This window comes from Anguilla rostrata, chromosome 6 (genome assembly GCF_018555375.3).
Source record: "Anguilla rostrata isolate EN2019 chromosome 6, ASM1855537v3, whole genome shotgun sequence".
Lineage (NCBI taxonomy): Eukaryota > Metazoa > Chordata > Actinopteri > Anguilliformes > Anguillidae > Anguilla > Anguilla rostrata.
In genome coordinates this window covers 6,848,876-6,871,473 of record NC_057938.1, presented here as the reverse complement: position 1 = coordinate 6,871,473, position 22,598 = coordinate 6,848,876, and the positions used below count along the sequence as shown (strand labels likewise).

Genomic DNA, 22,598 nt, shown 5'->3' with positions numbered 1-22,598 from the left:
CTTAGATAATGTCATTATAAAGTGTGCTTTCACCCCTAAAACCCACCCCCCCCCCCAAAGTACAAAGTAAGCCTGATAAACGGCCATGGAAAGCGAGCAGACTGGTGTTCTAGGCGCCAGCCCCAACAATGAGGGGCCGACCGTGATAACGGCAGCCAAGATAGAGGCCCGATGGAGGGGGGGGGTGGGAGGAATGGCAGCAGACAGAGGCGACGCTCTGCAGCAGAGAGAGAAAGACAGAAAGAGAGAGGAAGGGTGCTAAGGGGAAGCCATGGCCGGGAGGTGCTTTCCTGGACGGTCGCCGGGCACAGGCTGTGCCCTTGGATACGGCGGCAAGGTCAACGGTCAGTGAGCCCCCTGGGCTCTCGCCATGGAAACCGTTGCCAGGGCTGCGGCCGCATACTGCGCCATTTCAAAGGTCGGCCCGTAGAACAGTTAGCCATGAGACTGGAAGGAATGGGGGAGAGAGTCAAGGAACGGAAAGAAATGATAATGCATCCCCCCTCTGTCCTACTTCAAAAATCTCTGACACTCTTGAACAAGTCTGCCCCACTGCTTAGTTTCGTCAGCTCTTTCAGGATTTCAGCAACCTGTGAGGTGAAGCAATATTCAAAGGTGCGAGCAATGCAATCGTTAATTGCATTTTACAAGACAAACTCCAGCTCTACGTTGTACACTGCTATTGTGCAAGATATTTTATCTTTTTACGTTTATTTTTATAAGCACGCACTGCATAATATGTAACAAGTAATGGCGCATACAATTGCAAGGTCTCAAATCATCTAGATTCTATGCAATTATTTAATCTATGAGACTAACACACCATTCAGATAAGAATGTATGATTTGTCCACTTTTTTTTTGATCACACACACAATTACCAGGCGTTCCTCAACAAATGGGACCAAGAAAAAGTTAGTACAATGCAAGGAAAACTGCATTCCAAATCCGGCCAAGCTTTGACCATGTCCATTAATACTGGATCCTTTGAGAGATTTTTAGGTTTCTCCAGACTGAGAAAGAATCGAACACAAGCTCTCACTGCTGTCATTTGACAATAAATCAGACGAGTCAAAGTGCCGTATATCTGCGTTTGTCGTTCAAACCCGCAAAGCCACTTCCTGAAATTGGCACGCATATGAAACCAACAGCTCACAAAATGCCTTGTTTTCCGCAAAAAGACTGTTGACATTGTTGAATAAGAACATAAGAAACTAAAATTCATGCAAGCAAAGTTAGCAAAGTATCCTTATTTCAGAAACAGTGAAATGAACTGTTGAAAGTATATTGCACCACAGCAGTGTAAGTTTTTAGAAAGCAGGGGAATAGGGAAATAACATGTAACTTCACCTTTTTGAGTTCTGGTTAAAAAATAAATAAATAAAAGTTGAAAGTTTGTCATGCTTCATTTAAATTTAAAGTCTTGTTGTATGTGTCAATATCATTTCATGCCATAAACACACCTCAGAGGTAAAAAAAGGATCTCATGCCCAAACTAAATAAACAAGATCTTTGAATACATGGAAAGAGGAACATGCCATAAGCTTCTTCCCAGAAGCAAGATGAATGTTTTAAGGTGCAAATATGCACCTCAAGTCACACCATCGTCATGCAAATACTGTACAAAGAAGAGAACAAATTTAAAGAACTGAAAATTGATGATTCCATATTAGAGAGAGAAAAAAAAAAAGTGGGGAAAAGAGTGATACTTTGAAGAGAACACACACAGGTTCCTCTAGCTTGGGTGACAACGTGAATCTCTAACCGCATTTACTTTTCTCAGAACAGTCAGGCACGCAAGTCCATATTCAGACCACAGAGGGAAAATTTAGCTGTCCTTTAAAAGAAGCCTGCGGTAGCCCCCTTTTTCACGTCACCTCCTCACATGACGAGCAAACTGCAGAATGTATATTTGGCGAGGGCTACTCTGCTTTTCTGGCCAGGCTTTTATTTTTCAACTTTTTGGCGATTTCCAAAGCAGCTTGGATCCAAGAAGCAAAAAAAATCACACCGCTTCTTTTTACCAGAGTACACAAGAGAACTTAATACCCAAAACAGACCTATCGGCCCAATTTGGCTCCATTTTTACCTACTACCTAGAGAGCATCGAGCACTTCACCAAACACCCCAAGGGCTTCTCCTCCTGCTACATGCCCAGGCAAGCACCGCCATGCGATGGGAACTACGTCGTTTCACTCACTTGACTGAAAAGCACGCGTCACATACAGAGCAATCCCTATAATGGGTGTGCCGGTTTATGGCCATAGTCATAATAGTAAATTAACAAAATTAACTGAATAATTCATGGACGCAGGACCCAAGGGGAGAAGCGCGTGGTTTCCCGTATGGTGCGGCGGGAGGCAGGGAAGGCCGACGCACTGTCTGGGAGGACGAGCGAGCTGCTGAGGGCCTGGAGAGAGAGAGAGAGCGTACCCCTCACAGTATGTGGCGCCCCTCACAGTATAGAACAGCATGTTCTGTCTGCAGCACGCACACATACGCACATACATATACACACACACACACATACACACACGCACGCATGCACAGGCACACATACACGCATGCATACACACATACATCTGCACACACACACACACACACACACACACACATCTATATACTCCCCTGGCCAAATGCATATGCGCAATACCAGCACTCATTGCCTGTGTGTTTCTGTGGTAGACACAGAACCTCATTTTTTTTTACTTTCAGAGGCAGCAGTCATTGCACTCTGCCAAGCCAGCTTACTGCAAACTGCTGAAGAGCTATGGCTGCAGTCCGCATCACAACAAAACAACTCAACGCTGCCAAGACAGGATTTAACATCCGGTTAGCAAGTAAAAGGCAAACTAGTTTTACTAGTTTTTATTTTGAGGTGTTACCATTCATCCGCAGCCGTCTGTACCGAGTTAAAACAAAGTTCGTTTATTTACAGAATTGCCTACTTATATGCTACATTGCATCGCTTCTAATTTGAGGAAGCTTCATGCTTTGATGCAAAGCATATATTCAACGGAGATGGTTAAACAGAGTCAGTCACTTCTGTGCACGTATTCTGGGCAACCACAAATGTTACCATGGCAACATACCACAGCGGCCCACCCCCAAACCCCCCACCCCCATTCCCCTCCCCTGCAGCTGTCTTGACAGCTTATTCTCACAGACGTTTTTTGTATGCTGTGTGTTGTGAAGTCAGTCCAGATGGGAGTAGTTCTGCTTTTATTTAGCATGGCAAGGCCGGAGGGCACCTACCTGGGCATGCACCTTCAACCAATGATTCACTCTTATGTTACATTTTAATTCAGACTATATTTATACCTGACTGGGGCTTTCAGGAGAAAACATTTACTCTCTCTGGAAAAGGTCTGTTACTACTTAAAAAATTTAAGGCCAGCTACAGGAAACGGTCGTCGCAGATGCAACTAATAATATTTGGTGGGTTCAACCAAACACTTTGCTTGTGGGTAAAAGACAGATAAGGATTTCAAAAGGGCCAGACATTCAAAAAAGGGGAAAAAACAACTAACCTTTTTTTTTTTTTTTTTTAACTTTTCGATGTTATCAATACAATTAATTGTCCTGTGGTGCGCAAAACAAACAGAAGTAAAATGAGGAATTAACTACAGTTGCACAAACTATGGATAGGAAGCTGCAACATCATTTCACTGTTAATTACGGAGTTATGAAATTTGGGGTGCGAAAATCGGATGGACACGGACACACCAGCTGAGAAGGTCCACAGAGCACAAACACACAATATTCAAACTGTACATCAGAAAAAAATAATTTATTCACATTAAAAATTATTTCACAACTTTTCATGGAAAAAAAAACAAGAACATCTATTTACACATTAATAGTCAAGACACAGTAAAAATGGCGACTGCCATCACAGTTTAAAACAATACAAATTTGAGCTGGAATTTAATTGAACTCTCACCCATTCTAAAATCCAGTCAGCTACAGTACGTGAGCTAAGTTTTTGCGTTCCCTTACAAACATGCAAATTGACTACGAAATCCTACAGCTGATAGTACGGTTTGCAATGCGGCCTATCTGAAGGTAATGTTTGCTCTGAACATTCACGAAAGGTTTGATTTAACACACACTTGGGAAAGTGGGTGGTGACAACAAGGACATTCCCAACACATAAAACCTTTTGTGGGGTATAAAATCATATTCAACATCACCGTCTCAAACACACACACACACACACACACACACACAAGCTACTACTGACCTGCGACTTAGTCAAAGAATTGACATTCCGGAAGAAAGAATACAGTAAAAAAATGGTACTAGTTTTTGTAGTTGTTCCGGTTACCCATTTCAGTTCAGGTACTGCACTTTCAGAGGTTTTAAAAAGGAGAAGGGAAGGTCTGACCTGTGAGGTAGTGCTAAAAAGGCCTTTAATGTTACCACGCTGGTCTCACTGAATGGTTATTTCGCCCCCACACGGGCTCTCTGTTAGACGCCCCCGGGAGAACTGCCGTGTGCTTCTTTGGGGTCCTTCTGGAAATGAAAGAGACTGAATGAGCGGCTTTTATGAGCATGTGTGTGCAGCCCTGATAGCAGAGACCAGCACATCGCTCAGACTGCACTGTGCTCATTGTGCTGTTATCATCCACAGACACACGGGAGACTGGGGAGGGACAGAGAGAGAGAGACAGGCACTGATACAGGGGGACTGAGAGAGAAAGAGAGAGAGAGAAAGAAAGAGATTATATATATATACACACACACACACATATATATATTATATATATATATACATATATATACATGAGAGAGAGCGAGAGAAAGAGAGAGAGACTGGAGGGGATGAAGAAATATGAGAGATTCTAACACAGAGATTCTTCCAAACTAAGGAAGGAAAAATGTAGAATTTAAAACTAAATGGAGGTAGACAGTGAGAGATGAAGAGTGAGACACAGATGGAGTGACAGAGAGATGGAGCAAGAGATGGACAGAGACCAACTGAAAGATTGAGACAGAGCGGGAGGGGAGAGAAAAAGAGAGAGAGAGAGAGAGAGAAGGGAACTGAGAGAAACAGATTGAGAGAGGTAGAGATGGGAGGAAGGATACAAAGTGCAGAGAGAGAGGAAGTGAGAAAAACAAACGGAGATGGAGATACAGATGGAAAGACAAAGTGAAAAGACAGAGGAAGTGAGAGAAACAGACTGAGATGGAGAAAGAGAAGAGAGAGAAGTAGAGAGATGGAGAGAAGAGGAGGAGCTCACCGGCTGCTCAGAAGAGGACAGCGCGCTGGAGCTGCACATCCAGGAGGGGGCGCTGTCCTGGCCGGCCGCGGCGCGGCTCAGGAACCGCAGCATGCTGCTGAAGGTGTCGTCCGGGGCGGGGGGGCCGGGGGGGCCGGGGGAGGCGGGCGCGGCGTCCTCGCTGGCCGCGTACGTCAGGGGGTTGAAGGAGAGCTCCGAGGAGGAGGTGTCCAGCCGGCTCAGACCCTGCCAGCTCTGCTCGGGTGGCCGCAGCGCCCCCCGCAGGCAGTCCTTCACGCTGCGTGGGAGGTCCAGCGACTCGTCGTCCGCCCAGTCGAGGAAGTCCGCGGCGAACGGCGCCTCCCGGAGGCCGGGCGGCGGCGACGGGGGCTGGAGCGCGGACTCGCGCAGCAGAGAGGCGTTCTGAAGCTCCGCCTTCCTGTCGTAGCTGGAGATCTTAGCCTGCAGGCGCGTGACCTCTGACTCCTGCACACAGGAAACCGAGGCTGAAGCACTGAGCCGCCATTACAAACCAATCACATCACCCGCCACCACTCAAATTACTGCCATTACCATTCCCTGTGTTGCTCAAGTGTGCCATTTTAATTGCCGTATCTTAGTCACCTTCATATATCTCATTGTATGTTTTATTTCAGTTTTACGCATGTACACAGGGCTCTCTTGCAAATGAGGGTTCTGTGTCAAGTGACCACCCTGTTTAAATAAATAACCCTAGCCCTAACCCTAACCCCAGACCACACATGAAAGGAACATCAGTCAGTTATTAAAGAGGTCGAAAGCTACAACATCGCAGAACACAGCAAACAACACCAAGTCCAAATGTCCAGGACAGCTGCAAGCACCTGACGTACACTGGAAGTGCAGAATACACAGTTAAAGTATATAGCTGTGTGAGCTTTGGGTACTGTGAGCCAGCAGCAACTCAAGTGAATAAAGTGAGGTATTAAGTGAGAAATTAATTCCAGAAATACATACGCATGAGTAATTTCAGTACAGTACTACTATAAATGCATGGGGATTAGAGATGAACCCCGTGCAATCAGAGAGGAGAGAGATGAAAGGAGGGAGAGAGGAGAGAGGAGAGACAGAGAGAGAGAGAGGGGGAAGAGAGAGAGAGAGAGAGAGAGGAGAAAAGGTGACAGAGGAGAGTGGAGAGAGAGAGGAGAGAGGGAAAGAGAGGAGAGAGGAGGAGAAGAGGAGAGAGGATGGGGAGGAAATGAGAGAGGAGAAAGAGAGGAGGGAGGAGGAGCACACCTTGATGAGCAGGGCCTCGCTGGCGTTCTGCAGCTCCTGCTGGCGGGCGAGGAGGTCCTCCTGCAGGGTGTCCGCTCTGGCCCGCGCCTCCTCCAGCTGGGCCCGCACGTGCTGCAGCTTCTCCGCCAGCTGCTCCGCCCGCTGCTCCTGGGAGCTCCTGCTGTGCTCCGATATCTTCAGCAGCTGGGCCCGGCTCTGCTGCAGACTGGAGACCTGAGGGACCACAGCAGCGCAGAGCACCAGCCCAGTGCTTTACAAACTGTGCACAGCCACTGCGCTAACCTGCAGCACCAGCCCAATACTGTACACAGCCACTGCGCTAACCCAGAGCACCAGCACAATACTGCACACAGCCACTGCGCTAACCCAGAGCACCAGCACAATACTGTGCACTGCGCTAACCCAGAGCACCAGCACAATACTGTACACAGCCACTGCGCTAACCCAGAGCACCAGCACAATACTGTACACAGCCACTGCGCTAACCCAGAGCACCAGCACAATACTGTACACAGCCACTGCGCTAACCCAGAGCACCAGCACAATACTGTACACAGCCACTGCGCTAACCCAGAGCACCAGCACAATACTGCACACAGCCACTGCGCTAACCCAGAGCACCAGCACAATACTGTGCACTGCGCTAACCCAGAGCACCAGCACAATACTGCACACAGCCACTGCGCTAACCCAGAGCACCAGCACAATACTGTGCACTGCGCTAACCCAGAGCACCAGCACAATACTGTACACAGCCACTGCGCTAACCCAGAGCACCAGCCCAATACTGTACACAGCCACTGCGCTAACCCAGAGCACCAGCCCAATACTGTACACAGCCACTGCGCTAACCCAGAGCACCAGCCCAATACTGTACACAGCCACTGCTAACCCAGAGCACCAGCCCAATACTGTACACAGCCACTGCGCTAACCCAGAGCACCAGCCCAATACTGTACACAGCCACTGCGCTAACCCAGAGCACCAGCACAATACTGTGCACTGCGCTAACCCGCAGCACCAGCACAATACTGTACACAGCCACTGCGCTAACCCAGAGCACCAGCCCAATACTGTGCACAGCCACTGCGCTAACCCAGACCACCAGCACAATGCTTTACATACATACCCACTGAAGTAAACCAGACCTTTCAATTCTGCAGTTGGGATGAAGGGGGGGGGGGGGGTGTACCTCCATTTGGTGCTCCTCCCTCAGACGCTCCAGCTCCTTCTGCAGAGAGGCCACCATGACCTGCAGCGTGGCCTCCCTCTGGACAGCCTGCGCCTCCATCGCTGCCAGCTCCTGCGCCAGCTGCTTCGCCCGCGCCTCCTGTCGAACCCGGAGGGGCGTCAAATTTCCTGAAGGGTACACGTGTTCATACACTACACTCCTCCTGTGCATTTAACTACAATGCACTGTAATGAAACCCATGCAGACGTGATAATATTATGACAGGACGTGATTATAGTTTGAGACCACCCAAGACAACGCCTCCAGGTTTGTCTACGTTTCTAATACCATAACCAGTGATTTAGGTGAGGAAAACCAGAACATGTACTTATATAGGAGAACAGAGACCGATGTATCCCAAGTCTCCTTTTAAGTGCCTAAAGGAACAAGAGTTGCACGAAAAGTTAAGAAAAAGAAGAGTTGATAATGTTTAATTTCAGAAAGGCCCACGTTATGACCGCCAAGAGTATCTAGACAAAGCAGGAACCTCCTCCTTCAAGCAAGGCCCTGCTTTAAAATGAACGAATTATTAGATATACATTCCATAAATGAATATGACAATTGGACAGTAATTGGTATACAGAATAGAGCTCTAGCAAGCTGTGCCAGCTGGCTCAGCAACACTTGATGGCATTTGGAACAGCGGCTGTTTACCGACCGATAATTACTGAAATAATTACTTACTCTCTGGTCACAACATGCACGCAATTTCAACTCTCAGACGTCATGCTCGACATTGTCTTTCAGAATCTGCCTCATCCTTGAAAATATTATTCCTGTCAGACTCTTCATAATTGTTCCGACTCTGAGCCCTCCTGTTATTCCACCCTTGTATTTATGAAACACCATCGACACCTGACCAATCCCATTAAAATACCAGGAAAGCACAGGAAGGCCCCAGAAACACATTTGAGGGTAACAGGGGGCAAGAAAAAAGCAGATACAAAAAGCCCTGAGGCCTATGATGCATTGTTATGTAGTTTTAGGCCTAAGGGTTTTTTGTACTACATTATACTACACTGGGAGGCAGTTAGGCAACTAAAGACTGCAGGTTCGATTCCCAGGTAGGACACAGCTGTTGTACCCTTGAGCAAGGTACTTAAACCTTGCTTCAGAAAATATCCAGCAATATAAATGGATAATCTTTTATGGATAAGTCCCTATGGATAAGTGCCTATGAAAAGCCTGTAATGCAATGTAATGTAATGCAGTCAGTCAGATGGGAGAACAGCAAGGGTCAACTCTGTGCACACGTGAAGAAACCGGGAGCAGAGAGTGGCTGGGCTGGCATTCAGGTGGCAGTGCCACCCTGCCAGTGTCTGCCGCTCCCTCTCCGCCTCCAGAGCCCACCCGCCCAGCCAATCAGAGGCTGCGTGCTGGGCAGAGCCTCTGCCCCGCCCTGTACTAATCATGCCATTGTTAGGCCTCCTACGCTCCCCGCTCACCTGACACTGGGACAGGGAAATGTCAACAGCACATTCGACTGCTTCCGTGAACAGGGATTTGTGTACGGATACTATGCAAAGCACCTTCAGCTGAGTGAACGAGAGAGCTGACAGACCTGGACTCATTTAAATAAAAATTAAAAAATGAACAGCGTTCTCTGTGCTCTGCGATTTAATGGACTGTTTCGCTTTCCATGTGTACATATCCTACAGAAGACGTCTGTGGCATAGTACAGCTCAGGACATTTCTGGTGATCTCTGCACCTGCTCAATTAGTCACCGAGGGGATTACTGAGCTGTGTCTCAGCGATCTGCATGTAAGAACACAATGTAAAAAGTGACTACTGATTTCACTCTCAAAAAACACTGTTTAAAGATGCCACTGGCAGTCTGGATATAATTATGCTGGGGTACAGCAATCACAAAATCAGCTCAAACACTCTAACATGCAATTCATTATTTTTTAAAGCAGATTCTTTTATGCAGAGTGACCGGATTACACAAATTAGAATTTTTACATAGCATCCGTTTACACAGCTGAATATAAACTGAAGCAATTCAGGACAAGTGCTTTGCTCAATGGGACAATGGCAGTGTCCTACCATTAGTTCACTTCCCTAAACAACTTCCCTAAACATTACACTGCACTGCCACACATTCCAAATTCCACAACTGGAAATTGCAGTAGCCCCTCCAGCATGTGTAATTCTACAGGGCAGTCCGTTGTCCTGCAGGCTGTTTTTGCAAAGGCTGTTTATATAAGAGGGGTGCAGTGCTGGGGCTGTGGCAGAGTCATACAGTAGGCTGTTTTTGTGGCAGAGTCATACAGTAGGCTGTTTTTGTGGCAGAGTCATACAGTAGGCTGTTTTTGTGCAGGCTGTTTATATGAGAGGGGTGGAGTGTTGGTACTGTGGCAGAGTCATACAGCAGGCTGTTTTTGTATGAGGGGTGAGTGTTGGTACTGTGGCAGAGTCACACAGCAGGCTGTTTTTGTATGAGGGGTGAGTGTTGGTACTGTGGCAGAGTCATACAGCAGGCTGTTTTTGTATGAGGGGTGAGTGTTGGTACTGTGGCAGAGTCATACAGCAGGCTGTTTTTGTATGAGGGGTGAGTGTTGGTACTGTGGCAGAGTCACACAGCAGGCTGTTTTTGTATGAGGGGTGAGTGTTGGTACTGTGGCAGAGTCATACAGCAGGCTGTTTTTGTATAAGGGGTGAGTGTTGGTACTGTGGCAGAGTCACACAGCAGGCTGTTTTTGTATGAGGGGTGAGTGTTTGTTCTGTGGCAGAGTCACACAGCAGGCTGTTTTTGTATGAGGGGTGAGTGTTTGTTCTGTGGCAGAGTCACACAGCAGGCTGTTTTTGTATGAGGGGTGAGTGTTTGTTCTGTGGCAGAGTCACACAGCAGGCTGTTTTTGTATGAGGGGTGAGTGTTTGTTCTGTGGCAGAGTCACACAGCAGGCTGTTTTTGTATGAGGGGTGAGTGTTGGTACTGTGCCAGAGTCAAACAGCAGGCTGTTTTTGTGGCAGAGTCATACAGTAGGCTGTTTTTGTGGCAGAGTCATACAGTAGGCTGTTTTTGTGCAGGCTGTTTATATGAGAGGGGTGGAGTGTTGGTTCTGTGGCAGAGTCATACAGTAGGCTGTTTTTGTGGCAGAGTCATACAGTAGGCTGTTTTTGTGCAGGCTGTTTATATGAGAGGGGTGGAGTGTTGGTTCTGTGGCAGAGTCAAACAGCAGGCTGTTTTTGTGGCAGAGTCATACAGTAGGCTGTTTTTGTGGCAGAGTCATACAGTAGGCTGTTTTTGTGCAGGCTGTTTATATGAGAGGGGTGGAGTGTTGGTTCTGTGGCAGAGTCACACAGCAGGCTGTTTTTGTATGAGGGGTGGAGTGTTGGTAGAGTCATACCCTCTCGCGGGCGAGCTGGCTGCTGCCGTCCAGCTCGCGGGCCAGGCTCTCGCAGCGACTGCGCAGATCCCGCTGCTCCTGCGCAGCCCGCTGCAGCTGCTCGCGACACAGACGCAGCTGCTGGCCCTGGTCCAGAGCGTCCGACGGCGAGCGGCAGGGAGACAGACGGGCGACGGGCACGAGACAAGAGGAGCACGGAGACAGGCACGGGCAGCAGGAGACAGGACGGGCACGGGAGACAGGGAGACAGACGGGCACGGGAGAGACAGGAGACAGGCAGCACGGAGCAGGACAGGAGAGCAGAGCGGGCACGGGAGACAGGGAGACAGACGGGCACGGGAGACAGAGAGACAGACGGGCACGGGAGACAGGGAGACAGGCAGCACGGGAGACAGAGAGACAGACGGGCACGGGAGACAGGGAGACAGACGGGCACGGGAGACAGAGAGACAGACGGGCACGGGAGACAGGGAGACAGATGGGCATGGGAGACAGACGGGCACGGGAGACAGGGAGACAGACGGGCACGGGAGACAGGGAGACAGACGGGCACGGGAGACAGAGAAGACGGGCACGGGAGACAGGGAGACAGGCGGGCATGGGAGACAGGGAGACAGACGGGCACGGGAGACAGGGAGACAGGCAGCACGGGAGACAGGGAGACAGACGGGCACGGGAGACAGGGAGACAGACGGGCACGGGAGACAGGGAGACAGACGGGCACGGGAGACAGGGAGACAGACGGGCACGGGAGACAGGGAGACAGACGGGCACAGGAGACAGGGAGACAGGCAGCACAGGAGACAGAGAGACAGACGGGCACGGGAGACAGGGAGACACAGGCAGCCCTCAGTCAGGCATTCACACCAGCGACAGGCAGACGTGCTGAATTTCACCAGTGCCATTTCACATTAAAACAACCTGCTCGAAGAGCACGTAGAGTTACCTAATACAAGGCCACTGCAAGAAAAATATAGGAGCCGAGGCAAACAATCATAAATGGCCATTGTTTTCCTTAGGTTTCTTTCAAACTGTGCAAAACATCAGTATTAGTAAATACCTATGCGCACGATATCTAAACATGATACAAAAAAAAACTGGTACTCAAAAAAAAAAAAACTGTCCAAATCAATCATTGGACAGATGAGGGCCTAATTTAACATCTTTACTGTCCAGTTCAAAGAGGCACGCTAATATGTTTAGGCTTCTTTAGAACATCGCCTCTTCTGTCTAAAATAGGCGGAGAAACAATTTATATTTTACATTTCTCGACTGGCCGTTTTACTCAGTGTTTCCCTTGCATACAAGCAGCAGCGCTGCAGGGCCACTGTGGAATTTCTGCCGCTGCTGCTAGAATTTAAAAAATACTTTTTTATAGCTATGCTGAGCTGGTCCTTTCGCTCAGAGTAACTTTGTTGAAACAAACGAGTAAAGCTGTGGCCCATATTATCTTGCAAAACACGTTTTTTACAAACTCATTTTCAGGTGTGAAACTTTGCGGTCATTAACTTTCGCTTTTAAGTGAACTTGTGATATGTAAAATCTTTGGTGGTTGTTAGTTGCTTCAGGGAGAGTTGTGAGAGTCTCTTGCAGAGGCTGTTGCGTTGGTGCTCGCTACCCCAACCCGTACGTGTGAAGGAGATGTCTGCTCGAACGTCGGTGAATCAGCTGTAGTTTGCGGGCGTCTGCGTGTGAGCGCATGCAGCACTGAGTTGCACAGTAAACCTGAGAACCCTTGCAAAACTGCTGCAGAAAAAATCCTCAGGGGAAAACACTTCTAATGTCAAAAGAGAACTGTCAAAATCTTTGGGGAAATGGAGAAAACGGCTCAAATGTTCAAATTCACAGATCAGAATAGAGATTAGTTTGGAAAATGAAAGAGAGCAACTTGTCCAGCTTCCACCGGTTTCCCACGCTTTTCCAATCATTTCATGGTCTGAAAATGGCTGTTCTCAGAATGGGCCCACATGAACCCCATAAACTTGGGAAATATTTGCTCCCTAAAGAGCCGAGCTGGAGACTCCACGCCACATTTTCCCTCGGCTTTTGGGTCCTTCGGCTATGATACATCCACCCCTCCAGGGGGAGCTCACAGGGACATGCCGTACCTTTTCCAGGCTCTCCTTAGCGTCCAGCTGTGACCTCGCCATCTCCAACCGCTCACTGAGGAACTCCACCTGCACCCGAGACACAGGGGCTGGCATTACATGCAACGTAACAGGCTACGAAGTACGGACATTAACATGGACATAATAATGCAAGAGGCCAACAACTATGACCAGAAGTGTTTGTATTCTCCCGAAGGGTTTTTACATGGTCTGATTAACGTTCAGTGTTAAAGAGTGTTAAAGTCCCACTCAAAAAAGTGGGTTAAATCAATGGGATTTCCCATAGAGGAACCCTTAAAAAATCATATCGTCTCATGAGTGCACAACCTCTTTCTCTAAACAACGTGGTTTGCATATCAGTCGATTGTAAAAAAAATTTTAAATAAATATTTTTAAAACGTTACCCTCAGATGTACAGTATTGTCTAAACACAGCACAGAGGGAAGATACACATCATCGAGCTCCCCAGTGCATTCTCCGCTGGTGGCTAGTGAAACTTTAACAGGCTACAAACTGTGTGAGGGAGGGGCAGAGGAGTAAGTCAGTTACCCAGTGCGTTAATCAAGGCTGCAGCTAGGAATTTTGTAACATATTAAAAATAGTCGCGCCCTGTATCCTGGGCCCTCCTCGGGCCTGGGCCAGGGACAATGTGCCCCAATTGCCCTCCCCCCACCATCTGCGGCCCTGGCGTCACTCACAGGCACGGAGCATTTTTAACACTGCTGGTGTGGATGGTGCTACACCCGGCTGCAGTTCCTCCAACTGAGAGAACTTGGGAGTTAACTGAAGCACAGCTGCTCAGTAAAGCTTAGTTCACATTAACCCAGTCTGGCGTAGCGTAGTATGTGTGAGCTCTTGTTTCAACAGAAAGCACAGATCAGGGAATTTTATCCGTTATCCACCCGCGGCCCAGGACCAGCACCGCTGTGTTTTCATTTCTTTTTCACAAGGACACAGTGGCTGTGCTTTTTCTTTCTGCGAAAGGAGTGACTTTTCCAATCGCACTCCACCAGCCCTTTATCTAGCGGGCTAATTTCCTTGTGTTTGCTTTCAAAACGCTGTTTGCAGTGTAAACCCAAACTCTCCTGCTTTCATGTTGTTTACTCAACTTCCAAAGGAGGTGCGTGTTGCCTTGCCAATGCCACGACAACCATGTCGTGGTTTCCTACAGCCTGGAAGAAACAGGGCTAGGATGGGGGGTGTTGCGCCAAGGCCAGGACACAGCAGGGGGGGGTAAACGGCTTTGGAAAGTTGGACGCACACTAAGAAGGAGCTGGCGGGGGAGCTCACCTGCTTCTGACGCTCCTGGACGTCTTGCTCAGACCTTTCCAGCGCCCTCTGCAGGTGCAGAATCTTGCGCTCCTGCTCCATCTTGCGGTCCTGGATCGCCACGTCCAGCTGGCTGAGCTGAGAGAGGAGGAGGGATCAGGGATCTCATCACATCACATGCCTGCGCATGACGCATGTGTATCTGTGTGAATGCATGTGTGCGATTGTGTGTATGTGCTTGTGTGTGTGTGTATGTCCTTATCTGTTTGGATGAGGGGATGTGTGTGTACATACGTGTAAATGTATGTGTATGTATATATGTGAGTGTGTGCGCACGTGTGTGTGTGTGTGTGTGTGTGTGTGTGTGTGTAAGCGCATGTAGTATGAATGCGTGGGGCTCCACCTGCTGTGCTCTCTTCTGCAGTTCTTCCTGCCTTTCCTTAAGTGTCGTGTCCATGTCCAAAACGTCATGGTTACGCTCCTCCAGCTCCCTCTGACTCTCCCTGCGATAAAACGAACAGTCCTTACACATCCACTGGGCACCACACACTAATCACATCACCACGGACACCTTTCAGCAAGCTTTCTTACCATTCCAATAAAATACCACTGGAAGACCGTTAGATAACTATACTATACTCAACTTGTTCCTACAAACAAGCTGAGGAATATGGAGGAGAGCAAAATAATCTTTATCAGTCTTAATCCCAGATTCAGTACAACCATTATTGAATGTTACAGATATTAAGTCAGCACATTAGGGGGTAGCACCTGTCGATTCCCCTCCCGGATATACTGCTAGCTAGCTAGCAAAGCAACATTACGCAGCTTGCTAAATACAGGGTAACATCAGCTAGCTGGTTAGAGAGCTACACAACTAGGTTTAAGTTAGCTTTAACATTAACTTTTTATTAGATATCGGCTGAAATCTGTTGACATTGAATAATAGTAAACTGCTAATCATCAGATCAATAGATAGCCATCATTATGCCCAGATACACCTAATGTATTGTGAAGTTTTTAGTGAATTTTTATTCCTGTAGCCAGATGAGCATTGTACACTTCTTCAAGTAACTGAACAAACTCACGGCCTGTCTTATAGGTCACTGCTCCAGAGGACAGAAAACTCAGCGGAAACAGAATTTCATGCAGTTCCCTTCTGAGGTTACAATACGCTAAAGGTCAGCTCAGATACGCCGAATAGAAACTACACTGCAGCCAAATTTAACGACGCTGATGGGGCGTCCTTCCTGTGATCACAGCGATGAGCCGTTAGCCATAAAATGCTGACAAAAGCTCCAGGGACCCGAGATATGTCACACTTCAGTGTTCATGCAAACAGCACTGAGCTATCGAGCAGCCTGGGGCGAGACTGCAGGGTAGCCTGGGTGGAAAATCTGCCCGGACTGACATGGCTCCTCCATGATTCAACAGAAGTTTGCCTGCATAAAGCGGAACAAAAATAACTTTGTTTCTCTGAACCGCTCTATTCATGTGAAAGGAAGAGGGCTGTGTGGTTGGACAAATTTGGCCCGTCATTAGGTATGCAATGTCAGAAGGCCTCATTGACATCATCTGAAAACCAGCCAATGAGATGAGGGAGATGTTGGGCTGTATGTGCTGAAGGTCAGTAGGCCTAAGTTGCAGAAAGAGTATGGGGGGGGGGGGGGGGCAGGATGTTTTGGCTTCACAACATGTGACGAAGCACTTGAACTGTGAGATGAATAACTATAACGTGTGCTTATTATACTTGAAAAGGTCTGTATTTTAGGATAGGTTAGATCATTAACCAGTTGATGCTTAACCATTAATCATTGACCAGACTTTTTTGACACACAAGAAATATTACACACAAATAAACACTAATATACAAGATACAAGGTCTGATTAACCAATCACACAAAAACACTTTCACTAGGGCTCAGAAAACAGAGCTGTACATCAGATGTGAGAAAGTAACAGCAGTGAACAATCTTATTTAGCCAACGTTATTGGCTTCAAAGACTTGAGAGGACAATAGGAAGGGTATGTAAACAGTCATTTATAATTAGTTACTGCAACTGGAAACTATTAATTCAACTGTCTAAACACAGTCAAAGCTTGTTTGACAAACTTTTACTTTCTTTCATATGATAAACTTGTGATATTTTCAGTGTAACAAACCAGGGGGGCAGAGGATTGACCTGGACAAACACGTTGTGTCTTCAGGGGGTTTACAAAAAACAGGTTTGAGTTTTTAGCATGGAGGCGCACCCTGTAGTGGACACAGGCAAACAAAACTGGATACAGCTTTTTACCAGTAAACTTTTATCAGGCAAAACAAACAGGGGAGTGAAAAGTTAAACTACAGGAGGGGGGAAAGGTCAGAGTCAAATACAGTACTCCTGATAAATGATCACGATGATAAATAGACGTTGAGATTAAAAGCCGAAGACCAGGATGTACACACAGGATGTACGTGGCTCTTGTTAATCCCTTGGCCGCGACTACTTGCCGATTTGCTGGCGCAGTTCAGACTTGGTTCGTCGGCCAAAAGCATGAACGTGGGAGGACGTGGGCAAACGGTACGGCGTCTCCTGCTGCAGAGATCGGGGTTACCGGCGTCCCTGAGGAGCCCCCCCGGGGGGCGAGCCGGGCAGGAGGCGGGCAGGAGGAGCAGGCAGTCGACCGGAGCTGCGCGGAGCGCTCACCTGAGCTCTTGGGCCAGCTTGTCGATGGCGGCGTCGCGCTCCTCCACGCTGAGCTGCGCGTGCTGCAGCAGGCTGCGCAGCTCCTGCAGGTGGTCCAGCGTGCCGGCCAGCTCGCCGCGCACCGTCTGCAGCTGGCCCTCCAGCAGCTGCGCCCGCTGCAGGGAGTTGCGCCGGTCCATCTCGCTGCGGTGCAGCTTCTCCTCCAGGTCCACCACTGCGGGGGCGGGGGAGAGACGCAATGCATGGTGGGTAAAGGAGGACACGCAACCTGGCGTCACCATGTGCAAAGGCTAACACTGACACAATCAATCCTACTTCCCTTAACAGCTCTCAAATATACAACCATCCCACGGTCCTTCAACTTGTATTACTAACCCAAAATGGGTCGCATAAGTGTAGGAGGTGGGTCCTGGAATGAGTCTGTAGTCCACTAGGCTATGCTAGTACGTGTATTTGAAAGGTCCCTTAAAACAGGCTAAATTTTAAATCTGGGTCCCAATATTAAAATGTTCTTAGAACCAGTGCTGTATACCACAGAATACATGCAGATCAACAGAAGATGTGACAAGTAAAGATACAAAAAAATGTTTAAAAAGGAGCACTTGTACACATGCATACCTCAACACACAGAACGTATACCCTTTCTGAATGCACTACATATTTAACACTACATATTTCGTTTGTGATCTCTGATGTTTCTGGCAGTAGCTGTGCTTTGCATGCTGGCTGCCTTACTGCCCTGCATTGGCTGGTCTAACTTGTCTGGGTCTCAGCGCGATTCCTACGTAAAAAGCGCTCGTACCCATCTCAGACTTCTTCTCCAGCATGTCCTGGGTCTCCTCCAGGCTCTCCTTCATCTGGCTGAGCTGGGAGGCCTTGGTGCTGCTGTCCCTCCGCAGGCGAAGCAGCTCCAGCTCCATCTCCGTCAGCTCGCCCCGGCACTGGCTCATCTCCGCCGTCAGCTGCCTGCGGGGCGGGGTGGAGGGGGGAACGCTACTGAGCGCGCTCCGAAGCTCTTCCCGGGAGACACCAGGGCTCGCCCGGGACACGCTCCTGCTCTGGTTTTGGTGCTCGTCTCCGGTCGGCTCACCTCACTCACTACACTACACCGGCTAACGCTAACCGCTAAATAACCGCAACAGCATAAGGGATCGGCTACCAAGAGCCTTAGCGCCGCTAACTCTCCGACTAGCTCACTTTGTTTCAGCTAGCTTCTACGCTCTTCCAGCTAATGATGAGTCCTGAAGCATCCAAACACTGTGCGTGACCTCGCATAAGATTCCTATGGCTCTCTGAGGTCTGCTAGCGCCTGGCAGGCTCAATAGAATAGCGAGCGGCTCTTTGTGGCACCAGGCCCTGTCCTCTCCGAATAAAAGAAGTTCTTCTGAGGACCACTGACTGGCTGCTTATATACCCTCTCAGATGCCTTTCAGAAACAGTCAAAATAATAAAAGTTATAAATACAAAGAGTCCCACTCACAAGTCATGAGATCGACTCAGAACACCCTGTGGCTAACTGATATTTTACACTTCGACCCACTTAGACATCTTATTAGGAATACTGAGAACTGGAATTTAGTCTCTATTCCCTTACAGTTTCCCAAATTTGAACATGAGACAGCTTTGGTTATATGAACGTAAGAAACATACACAAAAATTCAAATACAATACTCATACTGTTAACAAGCTCCGTCACTCCAATTCACTACATCACCAACTAATTTCTAATTACTATCCAAGGCTTCTTGTAATTAACATTACAATGCACAGGATCTATTAAAACAACCAACTGATTTTGGCTAACAACTAATTGATCTCAGAATTAAAGTGGCTTGTCTCCACATAGCCTGCCATAATCCTGTAGTCCTTAGAGCCACCAGACAAAAATCTCATCTGACTAATAAATTCAACACTTCCCTAGACAGAACCCTGAGAGACAGAATCCGGATTGCTTCTCAAAGGGACACTGTCACGTAAAACTCCACTACACTGGAGCTGCAATGCATCGTGGGAGTCCCTCAAAAAAAGGACTGGCTGCGATGGTGACAATGTCCATTTCAAATTGCATGCTCTGTTATACATGTCGTGTTAACTTGACTTCCACGTTTTATGTCCTATTCCCCTTTTAACAGTACAAATACAATTAACAACCTTATCAGCACTAAAGAGAGATACTTCCTTGTGTAGAAGAATATAATTCATTCATATATCACTGGCAAAGGCACTAATAATTTCAGCCAAAGGTCAATTTAACTCATTGCAACCAGTCAATTAACCAGACCTATAAAATCCTTATCTTATTGAGAGATTAGATCAGCATTGCACTGAATCCATTTCTCGTAAAGTCATAAGATCAGGGCATACAGATTAACCTTTCAAAGCAATGATGGCAAAGTAAATATTTCACTCGTAGGTGACCGAGCATTCAGAACCATAATATCTTTGATCAGCCCTAATCTTTGGTCAGAGTGGGCGAACATTTTTGTGGGTCAGCAAATTTTTTTTCTGCATGTCCTCGAGGGCCACAGATCAATTTGTGAAATAAAACCATCAGCTCATCAAAATGTATTTAAAATGTGTGACTGACTGGTGCCATTAAAGTGGTTTAAGACATTTTCACACCATACCCACAGAAAAGTGACTAGTAAGTCTGCATTTGCACAGAAGTCTGTTAAAATGTAGTAGTGTAGTGTAGTATAATAGGTAAGGAGTTGGTCTTGTAACCAAAAAGTATTTAACCTGCATTGCTTCAGTATATATCCAGCTGTATAATTGGATACAATGTTAATGCTATGTAAAAAAAGTTGTGTAAATCGCTCTGGATTAGAGCGTCTGCTAAATGACTGTAATGTAATGCAATGTTAAAATGTAAAAATACTCATGCGCAACATAGCAGTGAGTAACGCTACATATAGGTCTTACGTGAGGGAGCTGGTGAGCTTGACCACCTCTCTCTCCTTCGTCTGCGCCTCCTGGTTGGCCTCCTGCTCCCGCTGCTCCCTCATCCTCAGCTCCTGGGCGCCCCGTGTCCGCTCCACCTCCAGCTCCTTCTCCAGCTGGGACACCTGGTAATCGGGGTGCTTTTGAGAGAGAGCGCTGTGCCCTAAGCACACATTTCCAAACTACAGGACCTGCGAGCAGTCGCCATGTTAAAGCAACATTGCAACACGCTGACACACTTCAGTTTAAGCAATTTAGTAGTTTCTGTAAAACAAAATAAATAAAAAAACTGACATATTTATGTAAAATCTAGATCTATTCAATGTTATGCACATTGTGCATCAATGGCATGTGTTATTACAGGCTATGGAGCATTATCCGTGAACTAAATTTACTACTACTGATTGAAAAACTGGTACACATGCCAAAGATCAAGGAAGGTGCACAGGGGGCCATTTGAAGATTAAATAAATGAAACAATAATTTTAAAAATTACTCAGTTTCGCATTGTCTAACATTACATTTTGCCCAATGAAACCAAATATGTAATTACAGAGGAAATCAGGAAGGGGCAAATACTTTTTCATGGCACAGTACTCAACTTTCCTTTTCGACTCCCTTTTCAAACATAAAAGAAGCTTCTAGCATATGCTGCAGAATTTGGATCACTATAAGTAAAAAGACTGGAAACATTGATTCTTGTTTGCTTTGGGGAACCGTATCACACTCAATCCCTGAGAATTTATGATAATAACAAAAATGGCTCAGTAAGAGAAACAAATGATTCTTTGTACTTTGTTCTAATTCTTGGAATAAAAACAACTGAACGATGCAGTCAAAATGTAGTAAATACACAGAGAACGGAACATGACTTCAACAGAGAGTAAACTGTGTACAAAACTAAAACATGGCTAGTTTTCTGCACAAGCCCAGGTTTTCACAGCTGTTACGTAAGCTCTGGGTTCTATCCATCTCATTATAGCACCTGAAAACTTTCAAAGCAGATCTAAAAAAAAAAAAAGATGGTTTATATCCCACAGGCAGTTCCAACTTACCATGAACTGAATAAAATTCCAAGAGGTCTAAAGGGCGTGGGTTTGAAATTCGGAACATTTCGACCCAAAAACAAAACAAAAAAAAAATCCAAACATTTCTGAATTTATAACCTGCACAATAGCTGTAACCCAGCTAACGCAAAATGTTCTGACAATATTACTGGAATGTTTTGTCAGTGTAATAACATTGCCAGTACATTGCAGCAACGTTGTGAGAACGTTGTGTGTTTTAGCTGGGTTAAGTTACCCGTCTCTGCAGCAGGGCCTGGCTCTCCTCCAGCTCGCACACTCGGGCGCTGCTGTCCTGCAACATCGCCTCCTGCTGCTGGAGGCTGTACTGCAGCTGGGCCATATGTTTACTGGACGCCTTCGAGGCCTGAGCGCTGCTCCTCAGCTCCGCCTGCAGGGACTCCACCTGCAACGAGGGATTCTGTAAACAAGGGGTCTCCAGTCTCATCTGAAAAAGGGCCTGTTTTATTGGTGCTAGTTTCTGAATGAGTCTCGCACTAAGACACCTGATTCTACTTCTCAAGGTCTTTATTAAAGACCACGATTAGTTCAATCAGATGACATAGTGCTGGGCTATAACAGGAACCGTGCACCCACACAGTCTTTTTCAGATAAGACTGGGGACCGCTACTGTTAACAGGCCCATGGTTCCCATATGATGCACATGAGGTTTATTTAACTATAAAAGAGACAACGCCCGGTAATCAGCATGTCAGGAAATGCATCATGGCACACTTAGCTAGCAGCGTTCCGCATGGGCTCCTGGAGCCACGACTACTACATCACTCACTGACAGTTTCTAGAAAGAAGCAGAAACGGGCGGTAGGAGATGTACAGTTATAGATTAAAGCCTTCCTTTAATGTAAGTCCCACATCGGCCTGCCTTTAGGCTTTGACGGCATTCTCAAAGAGCTTCCCCAGGAGAGTTGGTGCAAACCGTGCGCTTTATGACAATGTTGGGGTTCAGACAGCTAGGCGTGCTCATTCAAAACAAAAACAGTAAACCAAGAACTGCCTGAACACAGCGCCGTCATTGTGTTCAGAAAAAAAGGGATGTGTCGATCACTTCAAATGACACCGAGATAAACCAAGATAAACTCAAGATAAACTGCACTGCTTACAGGCTTGTAGCTTTTATGTTATTTTTATGCATGTACCAAACAATGTGTAGTTGTAATGAGATTTCCACAATAAGGTTAACCATAAAAATGGTATGGTCAAATAACTGAAAGAATGTCAAATAAAAACAAATGACCACCTGTGTGTCCACCTGTGTCTGCGCTCAATCATTCATTTGCGTTTTACAACAAAGGAGGAACCTGCCAGTCAGTCAGTCAGTTATACTTAAGTTTGCTACCGCAAGATCCAGGTTGACACTACAAGAGATCAACAACAGCCAACATTTCTGTAATGACACAGCACACTCTCTACACCCACCAAACACATTCC

General features: G+C 47.0%; 1 protein-coding gene across 4 annotated transcripts in view; it reads right to left on the bottom strand.

Annotated features, from left to right (window-relative positions):
* Positions 1–3,761: 3,761 nt before the first annotated feature.
* Positions 3,762–22,598, bottom strand: part of ccdc18 (coiled-coil domain containing 18) — a 30,326-nt gene continuing 11,489 nt past the window's right edge. For 3 of the 4 annotated variants that reach the window (XM_064341808.1, XM_064341811.1, XM_064341809.1), the window contains 12 exons: positions 21,388–21,555; positions 20,068–20,210; positions 17,948–18,111; positions 17,146–17,359; positions 14,859–14,958; positions 14,477–14,593; positions 13,188–13,255; positions 11,079–11,220; positions 7,689–7,826; positions 6,497–6,709; positions 5,243–5,707; positions 3,762–4,514 (listed from right to left, as the gene is read on the bottom strand). In XM_064341808.1, the coding sequence (XP_064197878.1) occupies positions 4,470–4,514; positions 5,243–5,707; positions 6,497–6,709; positions 7,689–7,826; positions 11,079–11,220; positions 13,188–13,255; positions 14,477–14,593; positions 14,859–14,958; positions 17,146–17,359; positions 17,948–18,111; positions 20,068–20,210; positions 21,388–21,555 (1,977 nt within the window). In that variant the 3' untranslated portion in view covers positions 3,762–4,469. The remainder of the gene's footprint in view (positions 4,515–5,242; positions 5,708–6,496; positions 6,710–7,688; positions 7,827–11,078; positions 11,221–13,187; positions 13,256–14,476; positions 14,594–14,858; positions 14,959–17,145; positions 17,360–17,947; positions 18,112–20,067; positions 20,211–21,387; positions 21,556–22,598) is intronic. The other variant, XM_064341810.1, reaches the window with a different exon arrangement.